Here is a 27,770-nt window from a genome sequence, read left to right as displayed (position 1 = left end):
CAGATTCCGTTTTTGATGGCCGATGGGAGAGTGTTTCAGATCTGACAGGCATGTTATTGTTCTGAGTAATGTCTAATACTGTTTTGATGTAGCTGACTTTGTTCTTGTGGGGACTAGGGGAGCTTTGCAGAGCAGACAGAGAGCCCAAATCTCGACAGCTGTCATCGGAGGCTGTATCATTTTCAGACTCATAAATACACGTTCATAATTTAACTGTTTTTTGCTTTCATTTTAACAGCATGTCACAGGCAGACTGAGATGGAGGAGATCAAACTGGAGGATCTCTGGGGCCAGGTGTCCAGCCCATCATCCTGTCAAAAATTTTGTACATCAATCAGTCGTTCTAAAGTTTTATAGAATTTTGGTGTCCAAAAGGGCCTTTAGAAATCCTTGAATTTTATGATAAAATAACTCAAAAGCAGAGCTAAAAAAATAACACCTTGATATATTTTCCCTCAATAGAAATATAACTAAACCACCCACACACCAGTAGAGGAGGGTGCTAATACACCCTGTACGCTTGTTTGCCACCTGTTATTAAACAGAAAAAGTAGTAGAGGTAGAAGAAGACTAGACCAGCCACCAAGTTAATGAGCACAGTGAGGCTACTGCATGGTTGAAGTTGCCACGTAGCTCTGTGTAGTCGACTCATTCAAAGCTAATGATAAATTAGCAAGCTAATGTAACTGACTTGTGGCTGTTTCACTGAAATGAAATGATGTAATGTGACATGACTAAATGGGACGTGAATAAAACTTTAATTCATTTTAACATCTGTAAACTTGATTTTATCCAAAATAAATGACCACATGTTACTTCATGACATCATCAAAGTTGGTCTTTTGGTACTGTATTGATTGAGAAATGGCAGAAATTACATACTATGCATTTAAAACTTGTACAGAAAATACTGACTACAGTTGAGACTTCAGCTATTTGCTTACAAAGTGTTTTAAACCAACCAGAATTGAGATTTCTTTATCTATGGGCCTGTCCCATTTCTACCCCTTAAATCTTCCACTTGGTATTGAGTGCCCTCGTTTGCGGGATAACCCTTGATGAGGGAAGTGAGAAATACTAGGGTAGAGATCTTTCCCTAAGAAATGGGACACCACTTCATGCAAATCGTCACGCGTAGTAGCGACGCAATAAAAATGCCGGCTCCAGCGCTTGTGTTGTGGCGTGTGCTGTGTTTATTCTTCTCCATCTGATGAATCAACGGAGAAGAAATGCTGAAAACAGGAGGCGCCTACGACGTCTTCTAGTTCTGATCGATTTTGTTCGGGTAAGTCGATTTGTTTAAATATTTTGCCGCTGTGTTCAACCGAGTCGCTGATGAGTTTACACTAGTCCAACCATCTGTTGTTTGTATAGCCTACATTCCGATCGTACAGTAACAAATTGTTTTCCAAAACTTGCCGAAGTTGCTGACTTCGCAAGGTGTTCTGGGAAATTTCATCTTCCACTTCGTTGAAAGTGTGGGTCGGGGCTCCCTTGGAATCTAGGGTGGGTTTAAAGTGTTGGAAACCACTTCCACTACCTCAGTTCTGTTTTGGGACATCACTAGCCTAAACGTGAACACGCACAACCAAGTGCAAGTAGGTATTTCTAGGGGAAGTGTGGGTATTGGGACAGGCCCTGTTTTTGAGTAGTTTTGAATCTACCTCAGATTTGTGAAATGTCCTGCTGTTTGGCAAATGATTGTCATGCTCGGACAATAAATACTAGTTAAAACCACAATTAACCATATGGGCCATATCGCCCTGCCCATCCATAAAGTACTACAGTCGCAATAATCACATCACCCCTGTACAGACAAGACATGGCTTGACAAGTAGTCCCCACAGACCATTGGCTTGAGCTCCTCTTCGCAAATCAATGCATGGAACTGCAAGAAATCCAAGCCAATCAAAATATTTTTTACAAGTGAAATGAGCTGGAAAGGTGAGGTTAAAAATGTTTAATGTGTAATGTTTTAATGTGTGCAGCCAAAGTTTGATTGTTCAGACTTGCAGTTTCCTGTTTTCTTTCTGTTAGCAGCTGCTAATTAAAAGGAAACTTAGACAGTTTACTTGTTACAAGAAGTACTACTTAGCCTGTTTATTTTACAGAAATCCTGTAGTAAAAACATGGTGTAGGGTTTGAAAGCAGTGGTCATTTAGGAGGAAGAGGGGGCATCATGAGAGACACTGTAGTAGTGCATTCTGTCACCTGTAGGATGCAGTGTTTTCTGACTTTAACAGAATCTTTGCATCCTATCCTATGATTTTGTCCGTTTTGTTTTTAATCTGTCTCTCATGGGTCGCCCATTTTTACAGAGGTGCAATTCTACATCAGTGGAGAACCCCTTTTAAGGAAATGTAAGCACTGAATGGATCTGTAGATCTCTGTGCACCTCCACAATCATGTTATCAGGCATAGTGTTCCCATAGCTTTTAGTACCGAAACTTGTCGTTTTCCTCTTTATAAATCTGTCAAGGATATTAACCAAGTTGAGGCACAGTGTATCAATTGGTGTTTACAGAGATGCAAGAAGTATATCTTTTTTTGAACATAACCATCATAAAAAAAAGTACATATTCACAGGTTGTGTAAGAACCTCTGAAAAATCGATATCTCTGTTTTGAATGTTGCTGACATGCAAACATTACTTGCCGACAATGTGGTTAAACATTGGGTAACATTCTGAGAGATAAAAGATCAATCAGACACTTTCCCAGCCATTAAAACAGGCCAAAGTCAACTCCTCCGTCTCTTTTCTTCAGATAGTATCAACATCTTAAGCGATAACTCATGTAGTCAAATAACAAGGCGCTGTAAAGCTGTGTTATGATACTGTTTTTAGCGCCCTGCTCGGAGAATAGCGTACTTCTCAGGTTATGATCATTATGTAACCTGCAGCGCTGCTGTGTTCGGGCATTAATTTTTGCACTCCCACATACTAAATGTGTTGGGTTCACAAACAGCGTTTATGCGGACAAGTAGTGAGAGGCAAATCAACAAATGCTTAATTATCACGTAACACCCAGGTATCATCAGTGATAATAGACTTGTTTGTTTTTCCACAAGCTCTAAATGCTCTTTTAACCTCTGTGACCTTTGGCAGACAGATGGAGGGCAGAAAAACACGGCAATCTCTTGTTGTATTAAGCATAACGATGACAACAGGCGCCGTCCTCTACGTATGCCTCAGTTCACGTTAATCACGTTCCTCTAAGTGCTGTGTGTGCATCTGCACACATATCAACAACAGATATGACACTGTGCAGAGCCCCTCTGTGTCACTCTCTGTTGATACATGTGTATTTGACACTCGATAGTGTCTGTCTGCCTGTCTCGTTTCGATTCCCGCGCCCTGCCGCTGGGCAAAGTCTGAATAATGGAGCCGGCGGCGCAATGGTGTCGGGTGAGACGCCGCCACTGCTGCCACTGCTGCCACCGCCGCCACCACAAAACTGGCCCGGCTGTTGTGTAATCATCAGGCTCATACACACGTGCCCTGCCTGTGTATCACAATACATGGAACAGATGGCAGGGAGGGTGTTTAATAAACATAAATACATGCTCATAATCAGCTTGGGTTACAGCCAGCTGCTGCTGCTCCTTTGCCTTTGACATAGACGTTCTATAAAATCACACCCTGATGAAGTCTTTACATAGGAGGGTGGAAAACAAATCACAGAGCAGAAGCCAAGCCCAAGTCATTTTCGGGGGGTAGGGAGGGGGGTTAATGCTTAATCATAACCGCTATCATGAAGGGCAGAGATGAAAAGTGGAGTCCTGTGCCCCATAAAAGTAAATTAATTGGTAAAAAATATATATAACTGCGTATCCTTGCAGGACTCTGATGAAGAGAACACAGCCTTTTAAATACCTACACAGATGCATGCATGCAGATTTTAGCAAAAACACACACACACACACACATAACCATACAAAGATTGCTCCTGCAAAAAGCAAATGCAAAGACATTAGGCCCCATGATGGTTTTTCTTTGTGGCATTAAGCCCTTGTCCTGATGCCATTGTCTCCCCGGGATATGAGATCTTAACTTGAAGAGCATTAACAGATAGGAACTAAATGTTCCAGGGCCTCCAGACGGTTTCATAATATTTAGTGCAAAACTGTCACGTAACTGATTAACTCCTTCCTGGGCGAGCCTCCTGCTGCCTCGCAGGGAAGCCAGCAAGGCAGGTGAGTGTGAGCGACATACATAAAATGACAGAGAAACATGTCTGGGACAATTTCACAGAGGTCAAGGTGATGTCTTCAAATAGCTTGTTGTTTGCATTTTGGCTCAATGAGTGACTTCTTTCAACTTATCAATAATCACAGTCAGTGGTTTTCTGCTCAGTTCAGCAATACTCTAAATGAAACACCTGTCAGCACTGTGTCCTGCTCTGTTTGGCTTCACATGTTTAAAGTACTTGTTGACATCACGCTGCCCCTCTGGTCACCTCAAAGGTTTGTGAAGCAAGAAATCTTACCAGTATGATTCATAAAGGTCTGGTGAACTGAACCACACTGGCCCAAACTGCCTGATAAATAACAACCAGAGATACTGTGTCAATGCTGAGCCATCAAGTTTCGACTTTGACTTTGAGCCCTCCCCCTCTCTGCAATCTCGTACTGTCCACACCACCCTCTCTGGATATAACTCACTCTTTCCCCATCCTCATTTCAAAGTCGAGCCACCACTGCTGCACAAACACGATAGTCAATTAGCTCAATGTCAGTGACTGTAATGGACTTGTGGACATGATGCCCCTGTGGCGTTTGGTGCGCTCTTTCACAGAGGCTCTACTCCATCACACAGGCCCATTGACTAAGCCGTCTGCATGGGCAGACAACTAAAGGTCAACTTTCTGCAACAGTTCCCCCCGCCAACGCCCCAGGCCTCCCTGCGCCGGGAGCCAGTGGAGGGTGGCTGGGTTAAAGGATGATTCCAGTCCATTTATGTTGGTAATTAGGCCTGTACCCGACTCAGAATTATGTCAATCGAATTGAATATTTGATTATCTGTTCCCTTTTTTCCTATATAGGGTTTGAGCAGGGTTTGGCAGAACTTCCAGCGTGACAGTGACATTCACTTAATATAGTACACAAACCAAGTCAGCCCTCTAAGCTAATACGTGTTGCTTACAATATAGCACTTTTAGGAGCATGACCTAGATGTCTGACAACCTTCACCAACATGTCAGAGCTTATCGATACTACTGTCTTTGATAATTTCGCCCCAGGGCTCGTTGAATACCAGGTTTCAGTACCCATCCCAACTGATGACAGATTAGAAATGAGCAACATTTTTTGCAGACACTAGACATCAAACAAGAACCACAGACTGTATTGTATTTCAGTGCTGTGAGCTGTAAATTCACCACTTCGAAGCAGAGGGTAGAAGATAGTGTTATCTCAGAGCCTGACTGGGCAAAGTCTCTCTTCCTCTGGGCAGCTGCCTCTGTCTCACTCAGACTCACCCTAGGTCTGGATCCACATCTGCCTGTACCAGAGAGCTGCATGAAAGCGAGGAGCGCTTGTTCTACAGCTAAATGTGGGGACCAAAACGTCCCCAGAAGCCAAAATACCACTCGACTTGAAGAATCCCAGCTAAAGATTTGTGATCTCTATGTCATCATAACTGCAAAAAATGGTGATGACAAGATCTAAGTTGTAGTAAAACGACTACAATTATACATTTCTCATTTTTCCCCTACCTAAAACAAACACTACGCTCCTGACATAGACGATGAGACTTCCTGCTTCTCAACTGTCGTCTTGTTTGTTTGGTAAAACAGGCTCTAAAGCTTTAAAGTGTCGCCACAGCAGCCGCAGCCAGTTCCTCCAGGGCTGCCAGCTTCTCAAACCAACACCGAGTCCCGACAAGATATTTCCATTAGCTGCTGAATTACCATCACTCACCCCCCCTTCTCTTTCTCCGTGCACCTCAAGAAGCAGCTCTCTGAGGAGAAAGCACGTGGGAGTTGCAAACACTTCTCCCCCACTTCCAACTCTCACATCCCAGCATGTACTGGCCTGCATTAGCACACTCGGGTGGGCCTGTTGCTGTGCAGCAGAGACATGTGACATTGAGAGGTCAGGGCTCTCTGCCACCCTGCCTGCCCCCCCCCACCCCCCCCCCCACCCCCCCCACACTCATGTCTACATTTTCCTCTTTGACCCTTCCTCCTCAACCCCTACGCCCCTCAATTCCTTGTCTGCCCTTTGCGGAAGTACACGGGGCAGAGCCTGTTGCAAGCTGGGGTGGCAGGTGCTACGTTTCTGACCTTCCACTTCATGAGATCGGCTTCGGTGACATTCGGATGAGGGCTCTGGTGCGCTACCTCTCCCTCCCCTTCATCGCCAAGCCAGCTATAATGCCAAGCGTGTCGAATCACTTTAGTATCAAAATTCCGACATCCCAACCCCCCTCCCCTCTCCTCTGCTAAGTCCTCACCCCTCTCTCTCTCTCTGTCTGTCTGTCTCTCCAACATCCCTGACTGTGCGGCTCTCTCTTTCCCTCTCCTGCTTCTCCTCCTCCTGGGGCAGACGGGACGCGCACAGTCTGATGATCTGTAGCTGCCATTGCCCTTCAAATTCCCATCGACGAGGACAGAGGCAACTGACCATAGTGAGAAGAGGAACAGCCAGAACCGCCGCTGACAGCATCAAGCTCCCAGGCCACTCTGGAAGGACACCTGAGCTCCCTTACCACCCACTTAACACACAGGCCAATGAACAAACAAGAAGAGGACTAGGGTGGACATTAAAAACTCTGCTGTGACACTGTGGTTTAGAGTAGGACAACATAATAAAGCAAATAAGGATGCCATGTGATTAAAAATTGTGACCCAATATCCAAACCGCTGAAGTGACACTACAAGCTACCAAGGCCAAGAAAAATGTTCCGGCATTCTTGTGCTGTTGTTTTTCATAGTAACCAAAGCAGCATCGGATGTTGCAAGCGAAGCATAACGACCAGGAAACGCATGGTTCCGAGAGAAATAAGACACGATAAATAAATCACAGAAATTGGCCTCTTCCTTTGGTCTGGCCTTGTCCAAATATCTGGCCTTGCTGCCGTTAGCCGATCCAGATGTTCAAACTTTTTGGGATCCTCCATCATTTCAGTGAGAAGAGGAAAAACAAAAGAGGCACCGTAACTGATGGCGTTTCCCAAAAATCACATCTTACTTTGCACTCTTGCTCTTCATCATCTTCATCTATCACAACACTTATGGGTGTTTTTTTTAATTGAGAGTAAATAATTTTCTCCCTCTTTTATTCCCATGATTTATCCCTGCCTGCGGTGTATTTTTCCGCACATGAAGAACACATTCCCCCACTGTTTGTTTGCACAGTGAAGTTCAGTGTGTCATGAGCCAACCTAGCTATTATTTAGCAAATGTGACACGTGTAGTTTTTTTCACATCCCAATCCTCCGATGGTTATCTGCGGTTAGAGGAGGCCAGTGATCGTCAACACTTAGTCAGCCTCACTGATATAAACACGGCACTTGAGATCAAGCTTAAGCAAACAGGAAAGCTGGAGCGAGCCCGTCGCCGAGATAGAACCGGGACCGCGGTATCTGGGTTAAGACGTACATATTCATTTATATTCATGGCTTTTCGTTAATTTGCCCATATATTTCAGCGGCATACCCGACGTGCTTCGCTGTGATTAACATACTGTTCTGTGTTAGGCAACATGGGGCCTGAAGAATGAGAACTTGCTTATTCATGTTTAATTGATGTTAATAAAAAATGCAGGATCTTTTTTTTCTTCTTCTTTCCAGATGCAAAGACTCAAACACACTGTACTGTAAACCTCACTCAAGGGGTCAGGATCAACTCCGGGGAGAGCTGTAATCTGTGGCAGAGAGAAATTTCACCTCATCTGCGTAAACTGCCTGTGAGAGAATACATTATCGACGAGCTAAATATAACTAAGGACGGGACGGAGAGTGAGTTTAAAACAAAAGCGACTGTTTTCCGCTTGAAATAAGACAAAGAGCTCTCTCTGATTTTAAGAGGCGAAGGAACAATGGGTAAATTTGTATTCAGCTCACAAATTCATTAGGCATTAAATTATGCTGTACTCCTGATAATTTAAATCTAAATGTTGTTTCCTTTGCGCTACCATGATTCAAATTTAACCTTGTAATGATAGCCTTTGAGAATTTGAGCTCACTTAAAAATTCAAGTTCAACTCTCAACCCTCAACTCTACCACCCCGGATTACACCGGGGAGATGACAGTGACAGAGATACGACCACTTCCTGCCTGTCCCTGGTGCCCCTGGCTGCCTGCTCACCTCGCTCTCCGCTGAGTTTGAGCTGTAACAATGAGATAGCATTTCACTCTGATGGTGCTGCTGGGGGATTATAGGCTCAGAGAGTTATCAAAGGCTTAGTCGCTCTGATTTCTAGTGACCTGCCGTGGATGGCTGCCGTCACTCTGTGCCAGCACGGAGACCTCCATCTCTGCAGATGCATCCTCGTCGCTGCTGCTGCTGCTGCTGCTGCGGTGGCAGCTGGCCACCAGGGGCTGTGTCGCTTGGGGGAATCCCATTGGCAGATATGATGGATGGTATTATGGGTATTCAGTGAATCCCCATTAGATAAAAGGACTTGTTGTTCAGAGAACAGTGCCAAGAGACACAAAAAAGAATGTGAAGATACAGTAAAACTCCTATTATTAGACAAATCAAGACATACAAACTCAATCTATGAAGTCTGTCAAGTTTACAGTCCACAACTTTACTAGTGTGGTTCAGTTTAACAGTTCATGTGCGATTTAATCACATTATTTCCTTTTAACTGTGTCATCATGTAATGGCGTTAGGGAGGCTCGTATCTTATTTTATTTAGGCCTATTGATATTATTATTTTTTATTCCTAACTGCTTATCCTTTCCAGGGTTGCAGGGAGGCTGGAGCCTATCCAAGCCGAAACTGCGCGAGTGGGGAGGTACACCCCTGGACAGGTCAAAAGAGTATCACAGGGCTGACACATAGGGTTCATCCCAATATCCCCCCTGAACTCCTCTATCCTCTGTCCTCAATCACTTGACCCAGAAATCTATCAAGACTCGGCACCTTGTGGGACGTCTCAAGGAGCAGGTTATTGACTGAACAGCTGATCAGACTGATCTAATACCGTATAACGTCACTGGAGTTTCATACTAGTGTGTCCACACCAAATTTATATCTTATTTGCTTTCTAATTCACCACCATCTAGTTAAAAAACTGGAGCAAGAAAAGGATCACAAACGACTTTCTTCCTTCATTAGAAAAAAAATGTCTCTCCACGATCTGTTATTTCCCTCATCAACTTCACTATTGATACAGTTAAAGTCAGAGAGTCTGTCTGCCTGCAAGAAACACTACATCAGTGATCATCATTTCCATTCAGCCACATGTGAGGCTTATAATCCTGTGTGTCAGGTTGATGAGTTACTGAATTTCAAATGTTTAATAAAGCCGTCAATGTCAAAGACACGTAAGCCTATGTGAGGGAAATGTGGATGCGAGCCCAGGTATTGGGATCAACCCATAAAGACAGTCGCCAGTTCACCTAACCTGTATGTGTTTGGACTGAGGAGGAAGCTGAAGACTCCGGAGAAAACTCACACTAACATGGGGAGATCAACTTCACACAGATGGACCCCAGACACCCGAACCTGGAGCCCTCTTGCTGTGACGCAACAATGCTAACCACTGCGCCACCATGCACTTTTAGTTTAACACTGAATTGAATTTTGTTATATTAACACTCACACAGATACTGTCCTCAATTTTTGAATTTCACAAATCAATCATCCTTCACAACATACCATCATTTTTATTAAATTACATCCATCATCTGACACCAAGCAACAACAGCTGTGAGGTTGTAAATATGCTACAACAAAGTTGTTTTCAATTAGATGACAGATTTCTCAACAATGAGCCCTCTTCTGTTAAATCACATTAGGGAGAGATACTAATCAGGCCAGATTTTATCACGCTATCATTGTTCTCGTGTTTCCATTTCAGGGACCAGGAAAGGCATTCAAATCTCCTCATTTGGGTACATTTCTGTGTCCCATCCCATTTCATTTTTTGCAATGTAAAAACCCTCTTCAAGTGTCAGCGATTTCAAAGAGCAGCATGAAGAGCTTGTATATCTTAGGAATCAAATCTCACTTCTAACAGTATCTGGTTAGTTTAATATAAATTAAAAAAGCCAATTAACCGAAGAGTTTGGCAGTTCTTATCCCAGTTATGACAAACGCCAGTCCTCTGGCCTCCAGTAAACCCCCTCTCCTTTAAACAACTGCAGAGATTGGCTGGTTGCTGCTCAAGATGAGTCTGGAAAGTTGGAGTTTGTTCATTAAAAAAAACTTGTAGTGTCCTGAATGAATGGGGGCCAGGGCCAATAATCGGCAGCTTGGCGTCCTCCGGCCCCTCTGGCTCCTGACCTAACAGGAAGCAGCCAGCAAGAGTGCTGACTCCGGTCAGCCAATTAGAGCGCTAGGAGCATGGAGCACGCTGAGGCTAACGAGCTCCCTCTCTGTGACCCTCCTCACCTCTGCAGGACCCCGCGATGGGAAATATGAGGAGCCGGGAGCCACTTTAACCCCCCCTTCAACCTCTCTCTTTAGCCTCCTTCGTCTCCCTACCCCAATTTCTACACTCAAACCCTGCTGTGTGACCACAAGGTCTGCAAACACATGCTGCCTTTCTCCAGAGGCCCACCACATGGCTTTTTACTGCCGCATTGATGCTAAAAAGCGCCACACAGAAAAACAGTGAGCGCGCACACATTCCTTGCACGGAGCTGGAGCTGTGTCACTTGCATTTCCCTGTAGTTTACTCTGGCCCTGGTCGAGGTGGACGGGCTATGGAGCCGCTGTCCAAGTCCTCTGAATAGTAAATGGGTTCCAAATTAATTGGCAGGATTTGTGAGGCAGTGAGATAATTCTGAGGGATGGTAATGAAGTGGGACGGCCGTGAACACTATGTGGCTTGGCTTTGGGCATAATTGCTACTTATTTGTACAAAACACCATCAGTAAAGAGATGATGAATCACAAAAACAGCAGGTAGTGAGAAACAACGGGCGGGACAGTCAGATCATGTCGGTGGGTTTCCGGCACACCGCTCAGCCACATCCAAAGCTAATGAAATAAAAAAGAGGGGGAGCCAGTAATAATCATCTACGTCCAACACCCCCACCCCCTTTTCTCTCCAAGCAGAATTGGTCCTGTCATTTGGACCCTCCAAACACAGACCATATGTGGGTTCAGCCCTGGCAATCAGACTGCATTGTGGAGCAGGCGGCTGAGTTCATCAGGAAAAAATTAGCCCGCCGCTCTGCAGGCCTCGCTCCCATTGGCCAGTCACGCGGCCCGCTCCGTTTGAGGGCACCCCAGACATTCCTGCGGATAATCTTTTCCATTCCTCTGCTCAGCTCGGTGAGGACAGACCAAATCACAGCACAAGGCCTGCATTGTGAGGGCCTTTTCAAAAAGCCCTGTTTTCAATGCCGTCTCTCTTTTATGCTTTCCCTCTCTCTCACCTCATACACCACAATTCCAAAAAAGAAAAAAATGTTTTTCCCATCATGACTCCGTTTTCTCATAAAAAACACTAAATGATTGCCTTTTTGAAATGCTCCTGCGGAAAAGCGAGGTCCCGAACGCTGCGTTTCTCACAGTCCCATTCCAGTAAGTTTGTTTTTGAAAAGCCCAAACAATGTAAAACCACTGAAACCGGAGCCTGGCCACATCAGTGTGCGGCCTGGAGTTCAGCAGATCGCTGCTGAATACGGCTCCCCGGGCGAGGCTAGCAAGCCTTCCCAGAAACCTCCTGCTTGGTCACCGCTACACGCCTCGCACCTCCCACAGCAGCTTGTCATTGTGGCCGTAGCCGGGCGGCTGGAACGTCGAGATTGGAGGACAATCACACGATCTGGGGACACTGGTGGATTTATAGTAACACGTTCCATAATTAGACCCATGATTATTACAGGGTCTATAAACTTCAGACTCCAGAGCGGCTGTCCAACCTCTGCAGCTATGACTTAACAGTTACTTCACTTTCTCTACAAGTACACTCTGCTCTTGGCTGCTCAGGGAGCTCTTAACACACCACTGAATTTGTTTAACATCTCCTGTAGCAAAACTACAACAACAGAAGATAGTTTATTCCACCTTTTTCAACACTTTCGCTCCTCCTGTCCTCTCCATTTGCCCCTGGATCTGAGGTAGACAAAATAATCCACTGCGCCTCCTATCCTAGCATGCTCCAGCTCCTAAAATAGCCACAACACAAAGAAGGAAAACCTTCAACATACTTCAGCAAGACTATACTTCTAATCCAGATGCTCCTAATTGTTCAGGAAACACGTACACCCTTACTGCAGGCTGTGACAGTAAAAAATGCTGCAATCAATCAAGATAGCTCTGTAAAATACACAAAGATGGGGGTGAGGTTGGTGGAAAAAATTGTGCACCTCGCCGATCGTGCTGAAACTTGTCCGTGAAATAGTATGCCTGTGAAAGAGAGGGTAGTGGGTTCTTATCTTGACTCCACCAAGCATTAAAAACCCTTACTGTTCCAAAGAGAAAAATAAGATATATGGAATTACACTGTTTTCTTTTAAGAGTACAAAACAGTAAAACAGAATTGCTTCTTCATAATTGTTAGACATGTACATGTTGTTTCCCTGGAGACGTCTGAACCTGCAGCAGGGACATAATTCCCATGTGCCTCAGTGGTTGGTGTCCTGTTCTGAACTTTCACTTTGCATTTATAGAATGGTTCATGCAATAAAAAGGCAATGTAACCAAAAATACCTACACTGTCTGAATAACATATATTATATAGTACTATCCATTTCAATTCACTTTCCCTTTCGATTACCTCTTTCAAGGTATCAAGGCCGTGTTTCTGAAATGACTAATACATGTTTCCAGTGACGGATGTGATCAGTGTAATCATGTCGGTAAATTACATTACATCTTTTTTTAAACCAGGGTTCCCACACCTTCTTGTGCATCAAATTCAATGACGTTTCAAAGACTTTCCAGGCCCACTTCCCTTAAATTCAAGGATCCATAACGGCAAAGTTTGAGACCCGGATAAAGATTAGTTATTGTTACAACAGTGACAATTTTTATATTGAGAACTGGCAGGTTTAACAGAAGCTTATGGACAACAATTAAAAACAGCTGATTTAACTTTAAGTAAAAAAAACAAAATAACTGCAATTTCTATTCGTGCACATTAATATAAATTCAAGCGCTTCAAAAAGCCTTGATTTTTTTTTTTCCTTAAATCCTCCAACTTATGAGGATTTCAATGACCTCTAGAAACCATATTTAATCACATACTGGCAGGTACAATTTAATGATTCCAATTATGGACCTCAAGGCAGACTTGATAAAGACAAAAAATAAACATGCATGGATTCTGTTTGCTTATCAAATGCAGATACTCTGCTTATAACCAGATTCTGAACAGAGTTATGAGACAGAGTACTGATTTTTTTTGGTTGTATTTGCACCTCTTTGCTAAAATTTTCCATGTCTTCTCTTCAATATTTGAAGTGTTTTCCCTAATTTGCCCTGGTTTAGAAAAACACCTTTTGTACCTTTTCAAATCCAACGAACCGCTTCAACGAGCAATTATACTGATGCAGCTAAGAGCACTTCAAGTAGGGTAGAAATGAATTTAATAAAGCAGACCAGAAAGGAGTGATTAGTTTGTAGTGCTGCACAAAATGGAACAAAGAGACAAAACTCCAAGCTAATTCAAAACAATACAAAGAGGAAAAGCACTCGGTTTTTATTAGGAAATGCTTGTGTTCTCCAAAAATAAATGAAGAAAAGGACTTCTATATTTATGTGCACTAAGGCTCTGCTCAAAGACATCTTTTCAGAACTAACACAAAACATTAAAAATAAGCCTGAATGAACGCCTACATCCTCCATGTACTGAGAGGTTCTGGTTCAAGGATAAAAATATATCCAAAAGCATCAAACTTTAAAATAAAACGGCTGCTCTCGTCGAGCTGTTTACATGTTTACGTGACTTTGTCTTGCCATACGAGTCATGCTCTCCTCACATGACAGGCAGCTCAGCTGGTCACAGCACTGACACGGCAGAGGGAGCGAGCCTCGGGGATAGAGTGATAAATGTATTAGCGGCAGCCACATGTTCTGCACAGCTTCGTCCCCTATTCATTACGCACAAACAGTACCAGACAGTTTCGTTCAGAATGTCCACTGATGTCAGACCCTGCTTGGGGGCGGGAGATCCGAGGTGTTTTGGAGGAAGGGGCTGGTCTCACACTGTCACTGTTGACATGTCCGTAACATGCAAAGATACCATTAAGCATGAAAAACAGACTGAACGCTGCTTCCAAAAAGGCCCCCAGCCACACCTCTGCTGGAGGCACTGGCATTTACATGTGTGTTTGTCAGAGAGCAAAAATTTCCACTGTATGGCAAAACCAGTTCAAACTAATGCAATTAATATCTATGTGTTTAGAAAGGGTTTGTCTGTTTGTTTTCCTAAAATAACATTGTTTACTTTGACACGACAACTATCTCAATTGAAACTAATAAACCTAAAACTATGCAACTACATACTGGTCTCTGAAAAATATTTTGATCTGCCTTTGATGTCTTGACACAGATTAAATTAAATAAGATGAGATGCACTTTTAAAAAACAGACCCTCATTTTGCTGTTGCAAATCCGACTTACCTAACAATACTACCAAAACCATTCCCTACCTGGTGGTTCACCGAGGACAAGTGCATACTCCTAACCTGACACGCCACATTTCCAGTCATTCAAACTGTTTAGAAACGGGCAGGCACTTCAAAAAATACACTTAGCAGGTGATTAGATGAGCCGTCTGTCTTTACCCGTCAATCACAGAAGCCTAAGACAGTCGGGACAGGAAAAGAGCGAAGCATCTTTTCCATTAACGAAAGCCTTCAATGCTTTATTTGCTCGTCTTTCAATGACGAAATACTCTCCAGATCCTCTGTAGAGCTGATGCTATTGCAGCACCTCTTTAGAATCCACCATCTCTCGTCACACACACACCTAAACCACGCCCACAGCTGCCAGTCGTTCCTCATAGGATGCTGATTGGTCTGACACAAATGCATGACTTGAAGCTAACAAGATCTATTGCAAGTGCAAGGCAAACATTCTCCTATATTTCACTTAAGTACAAGTACATCAGGTCTGTTTACACAGTCAGTGTTACCTGAGGATAGGCGACGCTGGTGGAGGGGACACATGCCACTGAAACAGGAACAGGCATCGCCCGAGCGACCTCGCTGCATGGGAGGAGCCAACGAGCACTGGGGCTTCAGGAACCCTGAAATGGAAAACATGAGGAAAAATTAGACACAGAAAGAAATAGATAGGAAATATGGCATCCAGTGGACAATGAACGGGACTCTTGTGAGCATACATCACTGGTGAAACAAAGGCCTGCAAATGCCAAAAATGGGATTATGCCTTTAGGGAATCCTTGTTTGATGCTCATTGGGTGAGGAGAGAGTTAAAAATGTATTCCTGCCAACATCGTGCCACCATCAGACCCTGCCAACCTCTCACATTTACAGTTCTGTGGCCGGCTGGCCCTCACTCTAACCTCCTCACCAGATCACTGCCCACGTCAGCCCTGTGGCTATACCCAGGGCGAGGGCTTCAGAGGGCGGACAGAGCCTGCAGAATACTGGGCAAAGCTGGCCCGGAGGAAGGCAAAAAGCGGCCTGGGCAGGGGACTGAGGTTACCAGCAGTGTGGGCAAACAGCCAGATCGGGCCGAGGTGCCTCGAGGGTCTGGACGGGGCCGTCTTACTGTCTGTCTCTGGGGGTCACAGGGGTCATTTTCAATAGGGAAGTCATTATCCGGCACAATGAAGCAACTGAGTAGGCTGTACCCCCTCCAGACCAGCATTCACTCGTCACTGACATTATCCAGCAAAGAGGAAGAGCAACAAATAAACCTACAGCAGAAATGTTTTGCTGAAATATTTCTTGAATAACAGCACTCTAATATTCAACATTGGAGCAGGATGTATAAAATACGTAAAGGTGGAACCAAATGCACCATAAATCAAACCATGAATTGCAAATATGTTCCAAACTCTAATCCTGTAGCACTAACCCTAACACGAATGACCTTCCGGAATATCCCTTGAATACTGTTGGCTTAAAGTGGCATATGGGTGGCCTTTCATTTCATGATTGATACTCTGCCTCTCGCCAGAGTAGAAACTTCTGTGTGAACCTCACTTTCCTCAGTCAGAGGAGGATTCTCTCCGTCTTTATCGACTGGGTAGCTCATGCGGATCTCATTGGCATCGGCACATCTCTGCAAATCCAAACTTTATTCATTCCTCATGAGGACCTTTAGATTTCCAGCAAACATCAAGAGCAGCAGGCGGAGGACCCCCCCCCATCTCTGCATTCTGAGCTCAATAAAGCGCCTTTATTTCCACCATGAAAAACATGTCACTCCGGATGAGCTCAGAGAATGACATTTAAAACAGGCAAAGGGATATTGAATTAGTTCCCCATGATAAGCTGTCTGGGATGCTGATACGTTCTGCTTATAAGGGTGTGCAAATGTGAGTGTGTGCCATGTGCGTGTGCAGATACGTGGACGTGTGAGGAAGGAGTGGGGGGGGGTGGGCGGCAAATACATGTCCGATGCATCCTTCAAAGCTTTGATTAGCATTATGGATGAAGCAGGGAATGACAGGGCAAAGCAAGTCTGGACCAGCAGGAGCAAACGCAGGCAGACTGAGATCATCCTGAACATCGTGAATTAAATAAAACAGATGCGCAGGGCATTTTGACTGTCTCATTAAACTACAAGTAAACATGTTTCTCCTCGTACGCCATATCTCATTGTTTGCTGAACAATAATGCGATTGTTGTTATCAGACGTTGGGAAAAGTCAACAGAAAACAATAGTGGCGACTCTAAAACTCTCTTTTTATGGGTATCATTAAGTGTAAAGGCGTGTTGGAAGGGCATTAGCTAAGCGTAATGACAATTTATGTTTCTATGTTTGATTCTACATAATGACAGCTTAAGAGATGACTGGCTTTGAGTCAAGACTGTGTACATGATTAAGTTCAGAAAAACTTTGTTGACAATTTTAAGGGATTAGTTCACAAACACTAATAAACATGTTTTTCCTCTTAGCTTGGGTGCAATTTATCAGTTGAGATCATTTCAGTCATCGACTCCAATACAAGAGCTCAATGGCGATGATGGAGATGGTGATGATGATGCTTAACAGTGCCGTACATACAAATAGCTAGTATTAATGTAATAAATGATATCCAGATCCAGAATGTCGTGAACACATTTCAAATGATGCTTCAAAAGGTACGAAAAACAATACCAATTCACATAACTGACATTTATGTCTACACAAAGACTATAAATGACAGATAGACCATTTGCAATTGTCAACTATTGAAGAAATACTAATTAAATAGTCCATCTTGCCTAATTTCCCAAACGTTAAAAAGACAAATAAAATCAAAATCAATCAACTATTCCGTTAGTACACCAGAATATTTAAAGATGCTTTGCTATCCTCAAGAACTTACGCTAAAAAGTACTGCTCCTGCTCGAGTATCTCACTGCAGAAGGAGTTATTTCAGTACTCCTGTATGAGGTCCATGAACTCTGGTTTCTTCTTGTTAGAATCTTGTAAAACTCCGCTTCAAAGTCCTGCTCAATCTATTACAATCAGCGGCATTTCCCCCCACCTTTACCGAGCGAATCAATTCTCCAGTAACACAGCACATTCCTGGTTGTACAAAGGGGTTAAAGGGCAAACAATGACACATGGTATAAAGCTCTGAGCAATGTCACTGAAGATTAAGGCATTAACATATGAGCCCAGGCTCGCAGTCAAGCTGGACTTTTCCAAAATCAGGAGTAAACTGAGCAGACAGCAGCTCCCCCCCCAGAAAAGAGCGCAACACTGCGAGCCATCCACTGGAGTTATGTTCCCACGGGATGGAGCGATACTCAAATATGGTGTTCAAACACTCGGAATTTCACCTGAAGAAAAAGACACTTTATCCTTTTTTTATTTTCAAAGTAAATACACAGATCGGTAATTTACATTTTGTCATTTTCAGAGAAATCAAATTATGAAAAATGAATCAAACATTCAGCCACTTGACAGTTGTACAAATATTTGAGAAGCTATGGATTTCAGAGGCATGTACGTGTCTTTTTCCTATTGGCAGCATAAATCATTTTCAGTGAAGGGCTTTTACTTTTCAGGCCTTGAACTAAATGATGAAAGTGTGGCAGCAGCAGCTCAGACATGTACGTGCAGGTTCAGGATCCGCTGTCATGAGTGGTAAGGTTGGTACATGTCTTGTCATTAAATCTTCCCTATCGCACTGCATCGATACGTCTTGGCACGTATACTTTAGTAGGACCTTGATTACAGGAATGTTTGATCTTGCTCTTCACTTCTAAGCAGCAAGGATCTCATTGGCTTTAATAAGTGTATGCTCCAATCTTCGGGGGACAAGCTCAAACCTTCCCCCCACTTGGAGCCAATCAGCATTATCCTTACCAGTGATCATGGGGGATCAGAGCAACGTAAACACGCTGGGGGTTTCCTCATTAAAGATAGGCTGCTAATGAAATCGCATCCAGCATTTACAACCTTGTGCTAATGAAGGCAAGCCTTTGAGATGTTCCGCTAATGAAAGAAGGGTTTTTATTGATATAAGACTAATAAAAGAAAGGCCTAATGACAAGGTTCTAATGAAACAAAGGTGTGTAAATTTGCCATTATAACAAACCTCACTGATAAGAGCACAAGTATTTTCATTAACGGACGATTCTCGTTTATCACAGATGCATCAGTGAAAGCGCTTTCCAACTTTACAAGATCCCACAAACTTGAGCCTTTTGAATGAAATACAATCAAGCGTTTACGAGAGTTTAAGGGATCGCAGCCCAGCTCTCTTTAAGTGTGATGATTGTTCGTGCCCCGTGTTGCCAGGGTGATGAAGCCCAAGGTCAAAGATCATTGGGCCTTTAATGCATCTCCCAGGTGCAATAAAAAAAGCCTTTCCCACATGTGACTCCAGGGGCTAAGGTCCTGGTAGAGTGCGCAGAAGGACGGACCAGCAGAGGAGTCATCAATCGCCAGGGTCACCCTTGTGAATGCCATTCACCTTCAGCGGTATACTACAGCGTGCCTCAATGCTTCACAGAAGAAAAGGGAAACTTATGTAAGACATATTCTTCACCTTTATTTGTCCAGCTTTGCTGTCCTTGCTCCTAGCTGTAATGTCTTTTTCTGTGTAAGTATGTAAGAGCAATGCAAAAAAACAGGATCATATTCCTTGTGTGTTTTCACATGCTCTGCCAATAAAGCAATAAAGCCGATCATGATTCTGACAGTTCAATACTCTCTCCCCTCCTCCTGCCCGTCCTCTGATATGACCTTGAAGACTCCAGTGTGTTCCTCAAGTGCTTGCCCACATGTCCTTGATATATCCATGACATTGAATCGGACATGACAATGATTTCAAGATAATTGTTTCACCACTGAAACATTAAGCAAAAATGCCTTCCATTTGTTTCCAGTTACTTGTGCTGCTTTTCTGCTTTACATCATTAGACAGATTTCTTTTAACTATTCAGAAACAACAAGCAATAATGAAAATAATCAGTGGCAGCCCTAATCACCACTACGTCAATGCTTTCTGCAACTGCGTCGAACACATTCTGTCCATGCGTGCAATGTCGCTTTCCTATAAATGAAAGGCATCACGTAGAAGGCTTAATGATCCTCTGATGTTTGCTTTACCCTAAAGAGAGCTAATCCCACGCAGCACCGTCTCATTACACCAACAATTACCACTCTGACAGAGCCTATGTGCTGAAACAACTCGCCCTGTTCTTCACTTCAGTGAGCTCTCAGTGTGGAGCGAAGAGACACTTCAGGACCCATCAGCTGATAATCAAACACTTCTCATCTGAGCGCCGCATCCCTCTCTGATCCCGATCAACAGCATGGAAAGCATCCAACCTGCTCCTGAGCATATCTGCCCCATCAGCAAACTGTCTTCCCTCCCCCTCGTTGATACCCATTTTGAGGAAAAGAGCCAAATTTAAACATGCCTCTAAGCTCTTATTTATCTCAACCAGAACAAAGCTTGAGCGGATCTATCACCACAACAAAGCAAACCTCATGAAGATAACTGGAGGCAATACCTAGATGCTGATCATACCATTATACTTGCTGCGGAAAAATAGACTTATTTTACACACATGTAAATCCTTCTGTTGTTGTTTACATGTTTCTAAGCCTATGTGGATTGATTACACGCCTTCTTTTAGTTTCAGAAACACAATCCTTGGGTTGAAATTCCACCCGAAGTTAGACCCCATTACTGAGACCTTAAGGGTCCCTAAGCAGCCAAACCAGATACAAGACTGGTCAATGAAAGCAGGTGAACCAAGTCCGAAGACATAAGACAACCCTTCAGATAAACAAGGGCTTCAGGACTCTGCAGTATGTTGCATATTCAATTTTGGTATGTTGTGTCAAACAAACCAAACCAGGAACATGGCTTATACGTAGTGAAACTAAATGCTAACCGTTTTGCTGTAGCTACAGATTCTTAAGAGCCGTAATTTGCCTCTACCTTGGATGAATTAGGGCAAAATCAGCCACCTGAGGGCTTCTTTCAACCCTAATGGAAGATTAGACAAATTCTGCAGAAACAGATACCCATGAAGACCTTGACTGGAAGACATAATTCTCAGGTTCAGCCACAACAAACCAGAACACTTGCTGCAAAACTTCCTATACACACATACGTTGCATCCTGCCCTAATAGGTTAACAAAATGACAAGGAGGTCGATGCTATGAGTAGTCCTCACTACACTGGAAAACAAACAGTGACTAAAATCTGCAACTTGCATTTGTCACTCAAGTTGTGAGTCACAAAACCAACCGCTGTTTGAGGTCTGGGCTGGCAATAAAAAGTTAACTGGACAGCTTTATTGAATGACTTATTAAGCCACTGTGTTTTGCGAGACCTAAACTGAGGCGCTTTTGAATTGAACAAGAGCACCTTTCTGTAACGGCTCTTTCAACACCAACAAAAAAAGAACCTTGCCTTCCTACTTTGTCTGAAATTGAGTCTGCACTTTCACACAGTCTCAGGATAATGAAAGTGGCAGTTGCCCTGGTGTGGCATTTGAGGCTGCAAGGCATCTGTAGAAAAGGTAGAGCTGACAAAGATAACCTTTGTAAAAACTTTCAGACTGTTATTATTAAGAAGCACATGTTCTACGTCTACAAACCATGGGCAGTTCTCACAACTTTCTTTTAGACCTTATTAGACAAATTTTAAAACTTTAATTCATGCTGAATTTAAGTTAACTTTAAGCAACACAAAGGTTGTGAAAAATAGCATGGATTCCTTGATAAATGGCAGCAAGAGACAACAAATAGACACATCATCAACTCAACCCTATTTGATACAGCTTTGCATAGCTACAAAACCTTGACTCATGTGCCTCTCAGTTTAAAAAAAGAAAAAAAAAGAAATTATTAAACAACGCTGCTGCTTCACTGCCCTTGATGACATTGAGGTTATGACTACTCTCGCAAAGCCAGACATAACTCTGTCACATTGTAAAGAGGACACACGTCTGGAGACAACTAGCTGAACTTGTGGTTGTGGTTGTGGCAAAATCTGCCGCTGTCAAAGCTCCGCCCACTTCCTTTCAATTCCGTTGCAACTGCTGGTGTGAATAACCAACCCCACCACCTCCACGAGTCACTCGATTGGTTGGCATAGAAATTTTCAGTCTTGGTTTTATTTCTCCCCCACACACGCGCTTCTTTGCCAAAACAAAATTCGATGGCTTCCAGACATACAGTACACCTGCAAACATAATGGCTGTAAAGTACAGGTTATGAATAAAGTCTGTTTGGAGTATTCAATACTTAATGACAGATGGATGTATTTTGACTGTGGCTCAGGTTCACCTTTCCCACAGAGATGTACTGCCCACTCGCGAAGCATTGTATAAAACATTACGCAGTGCTGGTGTTAAGCTGAGACGACACCAAAGCAGCGGTTCCTCTTAATTTATAACAGTCATTTGTCTCACTTGCTGTGATGTGATGAAGCCAAAGGCAGGCCGCTAGTGAGCAGCCACAGACGGAGAGGGGTGGGGTGGGGGAGAGAAACTAAAAGAGTGTGGTAAATGAGGTTAAAGGGGAAGAAAAGAAGGGGCCGGTTCAAAGGCTGCTTGTGCACGTCAGAACCTTTCTCCGGGGCAAATAGGGGAACAAGGGCCTCACTGCAGCCCAGCAGCCACAGCAGCTCCTTGGGCAAACGACTCTAATCAAATTTGTGTGATTGGACTCAGAAAGAGCTGCGAGGCTAAAAGAGGCTCCTTTCACCCGGGAACGGACACAAGGAAGCATTTAAAAATCTACTATCCCTCTGCCGATCTTTACAGTAGCCGTTCACATGACGGACTATCTGCACACGCCAACAGCCCTTGGCACAGCGCACACTGGCCCTTTCTCGGCTGTGAATTATCACCCTCAGAAAGGGAGAGATAAAACTTTGTTTTATGGGCTTCCTCTAATGGATCTCGGGAGGAAATTCATCCAGTATTTTGTAGGATTCACCCAAGATTGCACTGCTTCAATCTTGCGTCAAAACTGCTATTTTTAGCCTTGATTAATGGTTGCAATCGGATACGGTTCTGGCCTAAGTTCATGGCCTCAATTTTCCTTGATCGTAGCTGACATTTTGGAGTGATCAAAGAGAATTACCTCCAGCGTCTCATGTTAAAATAAAGCTTGGCTTCACAGTATGGAGATGAATATTCTGCGGGGGGAAATCTAATGCATCAAGAGCAGTGCAGAGGGGCTCCGAGGCAGAAAGTGAGGTGTGGTACAGTACAACATGGTGACCTGTGCCCCACTCGCTGGCTGCCTGAGTCCTGGTGGAAGGTCCCAGAGCACGCTTCCTGTTAGCCTGCTAAATTAACTCCACACGCCCACGCTCCCATCTCTACAGGAGCACAGTCTCCCATTAACCTCCTCCTGCAGCCTCAGCGTAGTACATGTTGAATCCACGAACTGAGGATGTAAATATGTACAAACAGCCAAGGACAAAACAGGACGAAGGACTTGTGCTGCCACCCACATCCTCTGTTCTTCTCTTCCGAACAATTTGTCCTGTAACTCTGCCCCAGATTCACCAATCAAGGTCAACACATGACATAGTCAAGGCATGCTCACTCTGGCTTTGTTGTTGTCAGACCTTCTGCATATATACTCTCATGCGAGCCAGCAGGGCACATATACAAATGCTCAAACCACTCAACTTTAAAAGCCTAGTCTCTACAATACTCTTTTTCCACCAAAAGTGGCAGGTATGCACTTTTGAATAATAAGAAAACACATTAAAATAAGTGATAGAATCCTTTCCCCTTGCCAATAGACCAGAGCTGTGTAAAAAAAAATCTGCAGCAGACCAGTATGCCTCTCTGTGTTCTTGTATGTCACATTCAACGTCACAGACTGGTTAGAAAATAGGTTAGTAAACAGTAGAAAGCAGCATGGAGGCCAGTGAAAATGTCACAGAAGTTACTTCTTTTTTTATATTTCTTACTAAATCCCTCTTACAATGGGTGCAGACACATTAGGGACAATGTCTGAGCACTGCTTGAACTGATGTAGGGCAGGGGCCCGAAACGTAACACATAAATAAATTGTTCAAGGAGCAGCTTCTGGTGTGCGGACTTTATCTTTTATTCCAAACTTACTTTTTGGTCCAGCACCCAGCATTAAATTTTTTGGGATGTGCGTGCTACTTTTTACCTGTTATTGGATGAACTGAGAGGGACGCCATCTTGTGGTCGTCTGTCATTGGCAAAAGGGCTAAAATTAGTGCGTTGACCCTGGTGTTGTATTTCCATCACTGCCGATCGAAGCCGATTGGAGCTAGAGCTGATTTACACTCATGACTACTGCACTCATTTGACCTCGGGGTGAATGCAGATTAAAATCTTTCCTATTAAATAAAAAAGTTGGATGTTAGCTAGTCTCGCCACCAGACAATCAGAGATCTCCGCCTTCTGATAGTCTGGGGACACAATCAGAGATCTCCGCCTTCTGATAGTCTGGGGACACTCCTTTCTAAAGTCTGTTTAACACACCAGAGAAAACGGCCGGCAACAAAGCAACGCCTCTTGCATTTTAAAAAAGGACACGCCCTCCCAGAAATGTGCGCTCCCCCTTTTCTCGTCCGCAAGAAAATGGATGCCGAGACATTTAACTCCGTTTTATCAAACGTGTGCTCAGTCCACAAGATTGTGGAAATGAAGGACTTACAGCGACTTTGTTTAAAACTTTTAATGCAGTCGGACTATGTTTACAAGCACAAGAGCTCAGCGAGCCACCGAAGGACCGCCCTGCGGATTTACTATTGGTTCTGCAACGTAGGGAGTTTTCTGAAATTCTGAAATTGTATCCGCCCATCTAAACACAAAATCAGGGAGAAACACATCAGTCTTTAGTTAAGCAAAGCGTCTATAGACTGACTTGTGAGTCTAGATGTTGGCGGGTATTAGTGGTTGTTTCGTGCAGTGAAAAAGGGGCTCGAGTATTGTGATTTTAGGCTTTTATGGAAAAATGCAGGCCTGTGCTTGTGTAATATATGTTTGGTCATCTATGAAATGCACGATAGCCTACATAGCACTTTCAATTTTACGAAAATTGGGAAAATGACAATCAAATTCAAATCCATTTCAGAAGGTGGAACCAGCAAACGTTGAGCACTGATTATGAAAAATGCTGTAATATAAAAATCAAAGTAATTAATACATTTCTCGACACCAATAAATATTTTTTGGGTAATTACGTGTCATTCCTAAAATGGAAATACCGCTACATTTTAAACGCTTGATTAAAACACAGACACAGACATACACATCATGGGAAACAGTGTGTTTCAGACTGTTCTGTGAAACATCATTATGAAGTGGTACATAATTCAAAACCTGAATTGAAAACATCTGGAGCGGCAGCTGCTGTGCATGGGTGTGCACTGTGCAGCAGAACGACAATAAAAACACTAAAATTCATAATACAGTCAAATAAGAATTACACAAGACAGACCACTCGCAGGACAGTTTTAAAAACAGGGATTAAGTGCACTCTTTGGCTGAAATTCCTCTTAAAGTTGGAGGCATTAAATATGAATAGGGGGATTTTAAAATCAGTAATGTTCATTCCAGCCTGTTGACTGCAAAGCTCCATTAGGGAGTAGACTCCAGAAGGGAAAAATATTGAAATAATCCTGCCCGGGATTTCAAATCTACAGTAAATTGGTTGTAAAGTGCACACCTCTGATTCAGTATCACTGTGTGACATCGAGCCAGGCTGGACCGCGAAGGACTTGGACAGGAAAACGGTGCTTACAGAGCAAAGTCAAGCTTTGGAATGAAGAGTTTGGGCCAAGATAATGAATGGAGACAACAGGGCTCTCTCACTGAATAAACCTTCAAGTATCAGCGTTTCGGGTCCCGTATTAATGACATGGCTTGAGACTGCTGTACCTTGAAAAGGAGCTGTTTTTCATACTAACTCTTGAAAATAAACAAACCTCAACCTGGCACCTAAGCTCCACGCAAATCCTTTGTGAAGGAAACTCAGCAGTGCATTTCGTCTATTTGTGTGAGAATGAAGGTAGAACACATTTTGTTCCTTGGTGTAAACAGTTTTTTTTCCCAGTGCACTGTATTTATTTACCCAGGGTGTTTTAAAATATAAAGAAAGTGAGGACTGAGGGAATCCAAATTAGACTGTTACATAAATTTCTATCCATAAACATGTTATTTTAAAAAATAACTTGAGATGACATTGATATTCCCCCCAAAACTTAACATCTGAGGTGGTTGTGGAAAAGCAAAGGCCTAATTAATGCTTAGGTCTTTAGCACGGGCTTGAGAAGGTGTAAGGAAAGCTCTAGCTACAAATCTCAACTTGCTTTTTGGCTTTTTATGATTGTTATGTAAAAATTATGAAATACAACAAGAAGGAGCCAGACATCGCTGCGCCTTTAAAGTCAGCAGTAAAAATAATGACTCTTAAGATGGGCCAATCCTGCAAAAATGTTAATGATAATAGACCTTCATTAAAGTTTATGAGTCGTACTTTCAAAAACTGTACAGGAATGATTAAAATGCCATTCAGCGAGGGAAAAACACTTGGTAATGTAGCTGTCCAACCTTGAATTGTGAAGGTAATACTTTGCATATAGTGCTACTGTATGTGATCACGATGTGCTTCGGCTCTGGTGCCGCAGTTCTACATTTAGAGAAGAGGAAAATAATTCAAAAAAAGAAGTGACATCTTCATTATAATTTGCTCAGAAAAAGCAACCGCGCACTGAACAACGGGTTCTTCTACAGAAAGCCTTGACACCGAAAGATTCAACACCCAGGCTTCACTGCTAATTGGTATTTGCAGAGAGATAATAGCCAGTAACAGCCTATAAACCACTTGTTATGGCGACACATTGAATGGCTTGTGCGGATACAAATATAAAATGTGTAAAAATCACCCACATGTGGAGTGTACAGTGCTCGCTGGGAGAGTGAGACAGCTGAGGCTGAGGCTTGTTATGGGTTACAGTCTTATTCCAAAGCCTGAGTGATCTCTCTTGTGCTCTTCAGGAATGGATACATGCCACGCATTCCAAGAGGCGACCAAATCGTTACACTTGAGACTCTGCCAAGCAGGCTGCAGCTGCTCTTACAGGGACATCCATAGCTATTTACCTATCTCTTTCACCGTTTATCATGTCCTAAAAGGCTATATTTTGCATAGCACAAAAAATACTCCCCTTTCTTTTCTCTTTATGAGCATATGTGACAGCAATACTTAGCCTGGCTCCTCTGATCTTCCTGCAAGGTATGTCAAAGACACGGTGGCTGTGGCAAGTGGCATCATGAGTACCAAACACACAAAGGTGAGGAAGCACTCTTAAATAAGCATAGAATAACCCAAAATCTCTCCTCTACTCAGATGCAAGTAAAAACATTAGGTAACACTTTACTTGAAGGTATCTACATAAGGGTGACATGACATTGTCATGAACTTGTCATAAACATTATGTACATGTCAAACATTTATGACGGCTGTCATTAAGTGTCATTCAGTTTTTGTAATGACAGGTTGACATGGTTTGGGTTGTCTTGATCATGACAACTTGACATTAATCAGAGTGACATTACCAGAAATTGTCTTTGTCATGACAAGTTGACATTGTTTGGGTTGTCTTGATTATGACAACTTGACATTAACCAGAGTGACATTACCAGAAATTGTCTTTGTCATGACAAGTTGACATTGTTTGGGTTGTCTTGATTATGAGAACTTGACATTAATCAGAGTGACATTACCAGAAGTTGTCTTTGTAATGACAAGTTGACATTGTTTGGGTTGTCTTGATTATGACAACTTGACATTAATCAAAGTGACATTACCAGAAGTTGTCTTTGTCATGACAAGTTGACATTGAATTTGTTTGGGATGTCCTTATCATGACAACTTGACATTAACCAGGATGACATTACCAGAAGATGTCTTTGTCTTAATAAGAATAATCATTACGTCAACTTGTCATTAACACAAAAAGAGGTGCATTTCTTGTTAATGTCAAG

The 27,770-nt window shown here is 43.1% G+C and overlaps 1 protein-coding gene across 2 annotated transcripts in view; it reads right to left on the bottom strand.

Moving 5' to 3' along the window:
• rxraa (retinoid X receptor, alpha a) overlaps nucleotides 1–27,770 on the bottom strand; it is a 124,167-nt gene that overhangs the window by 78,067 nt on the left and 18,330 nt on the right. For both annotated transcript variants that reach the window (XM_050053169.1, XM_050053170.1), the window contains exon 2: nucleotides 15,265–15,378. In XM_050053169.1, coding sequence (XP_049909126.1) covers nucleotides 15,265–15,378 — 114 coding nt within the window. The remainder of the gene's footprint in view (nucleotides 1–15,264; nucleotides 15,379–27,770) is intronic.

Source organism: Epinephelus moara, chromosome 9, assembly GCF_006386435.1.
Source record: "Epinephelus moara isolate mb chromosome 9, YSFRI_EMoa_1.0, whole genome shotgun sequence".
In the NCBI taxonomy this organism is placed as follows: Eukaryota; Metazoa; Chordata; class Actinopteri; order Perciformes; family Serranidae; genus Epinephelus; species Epinephelus moara.
Note: the sequence above shows the minus strand (reverse complement) of the source record. Positions and strands in the feature narration are given on the sequence as shown.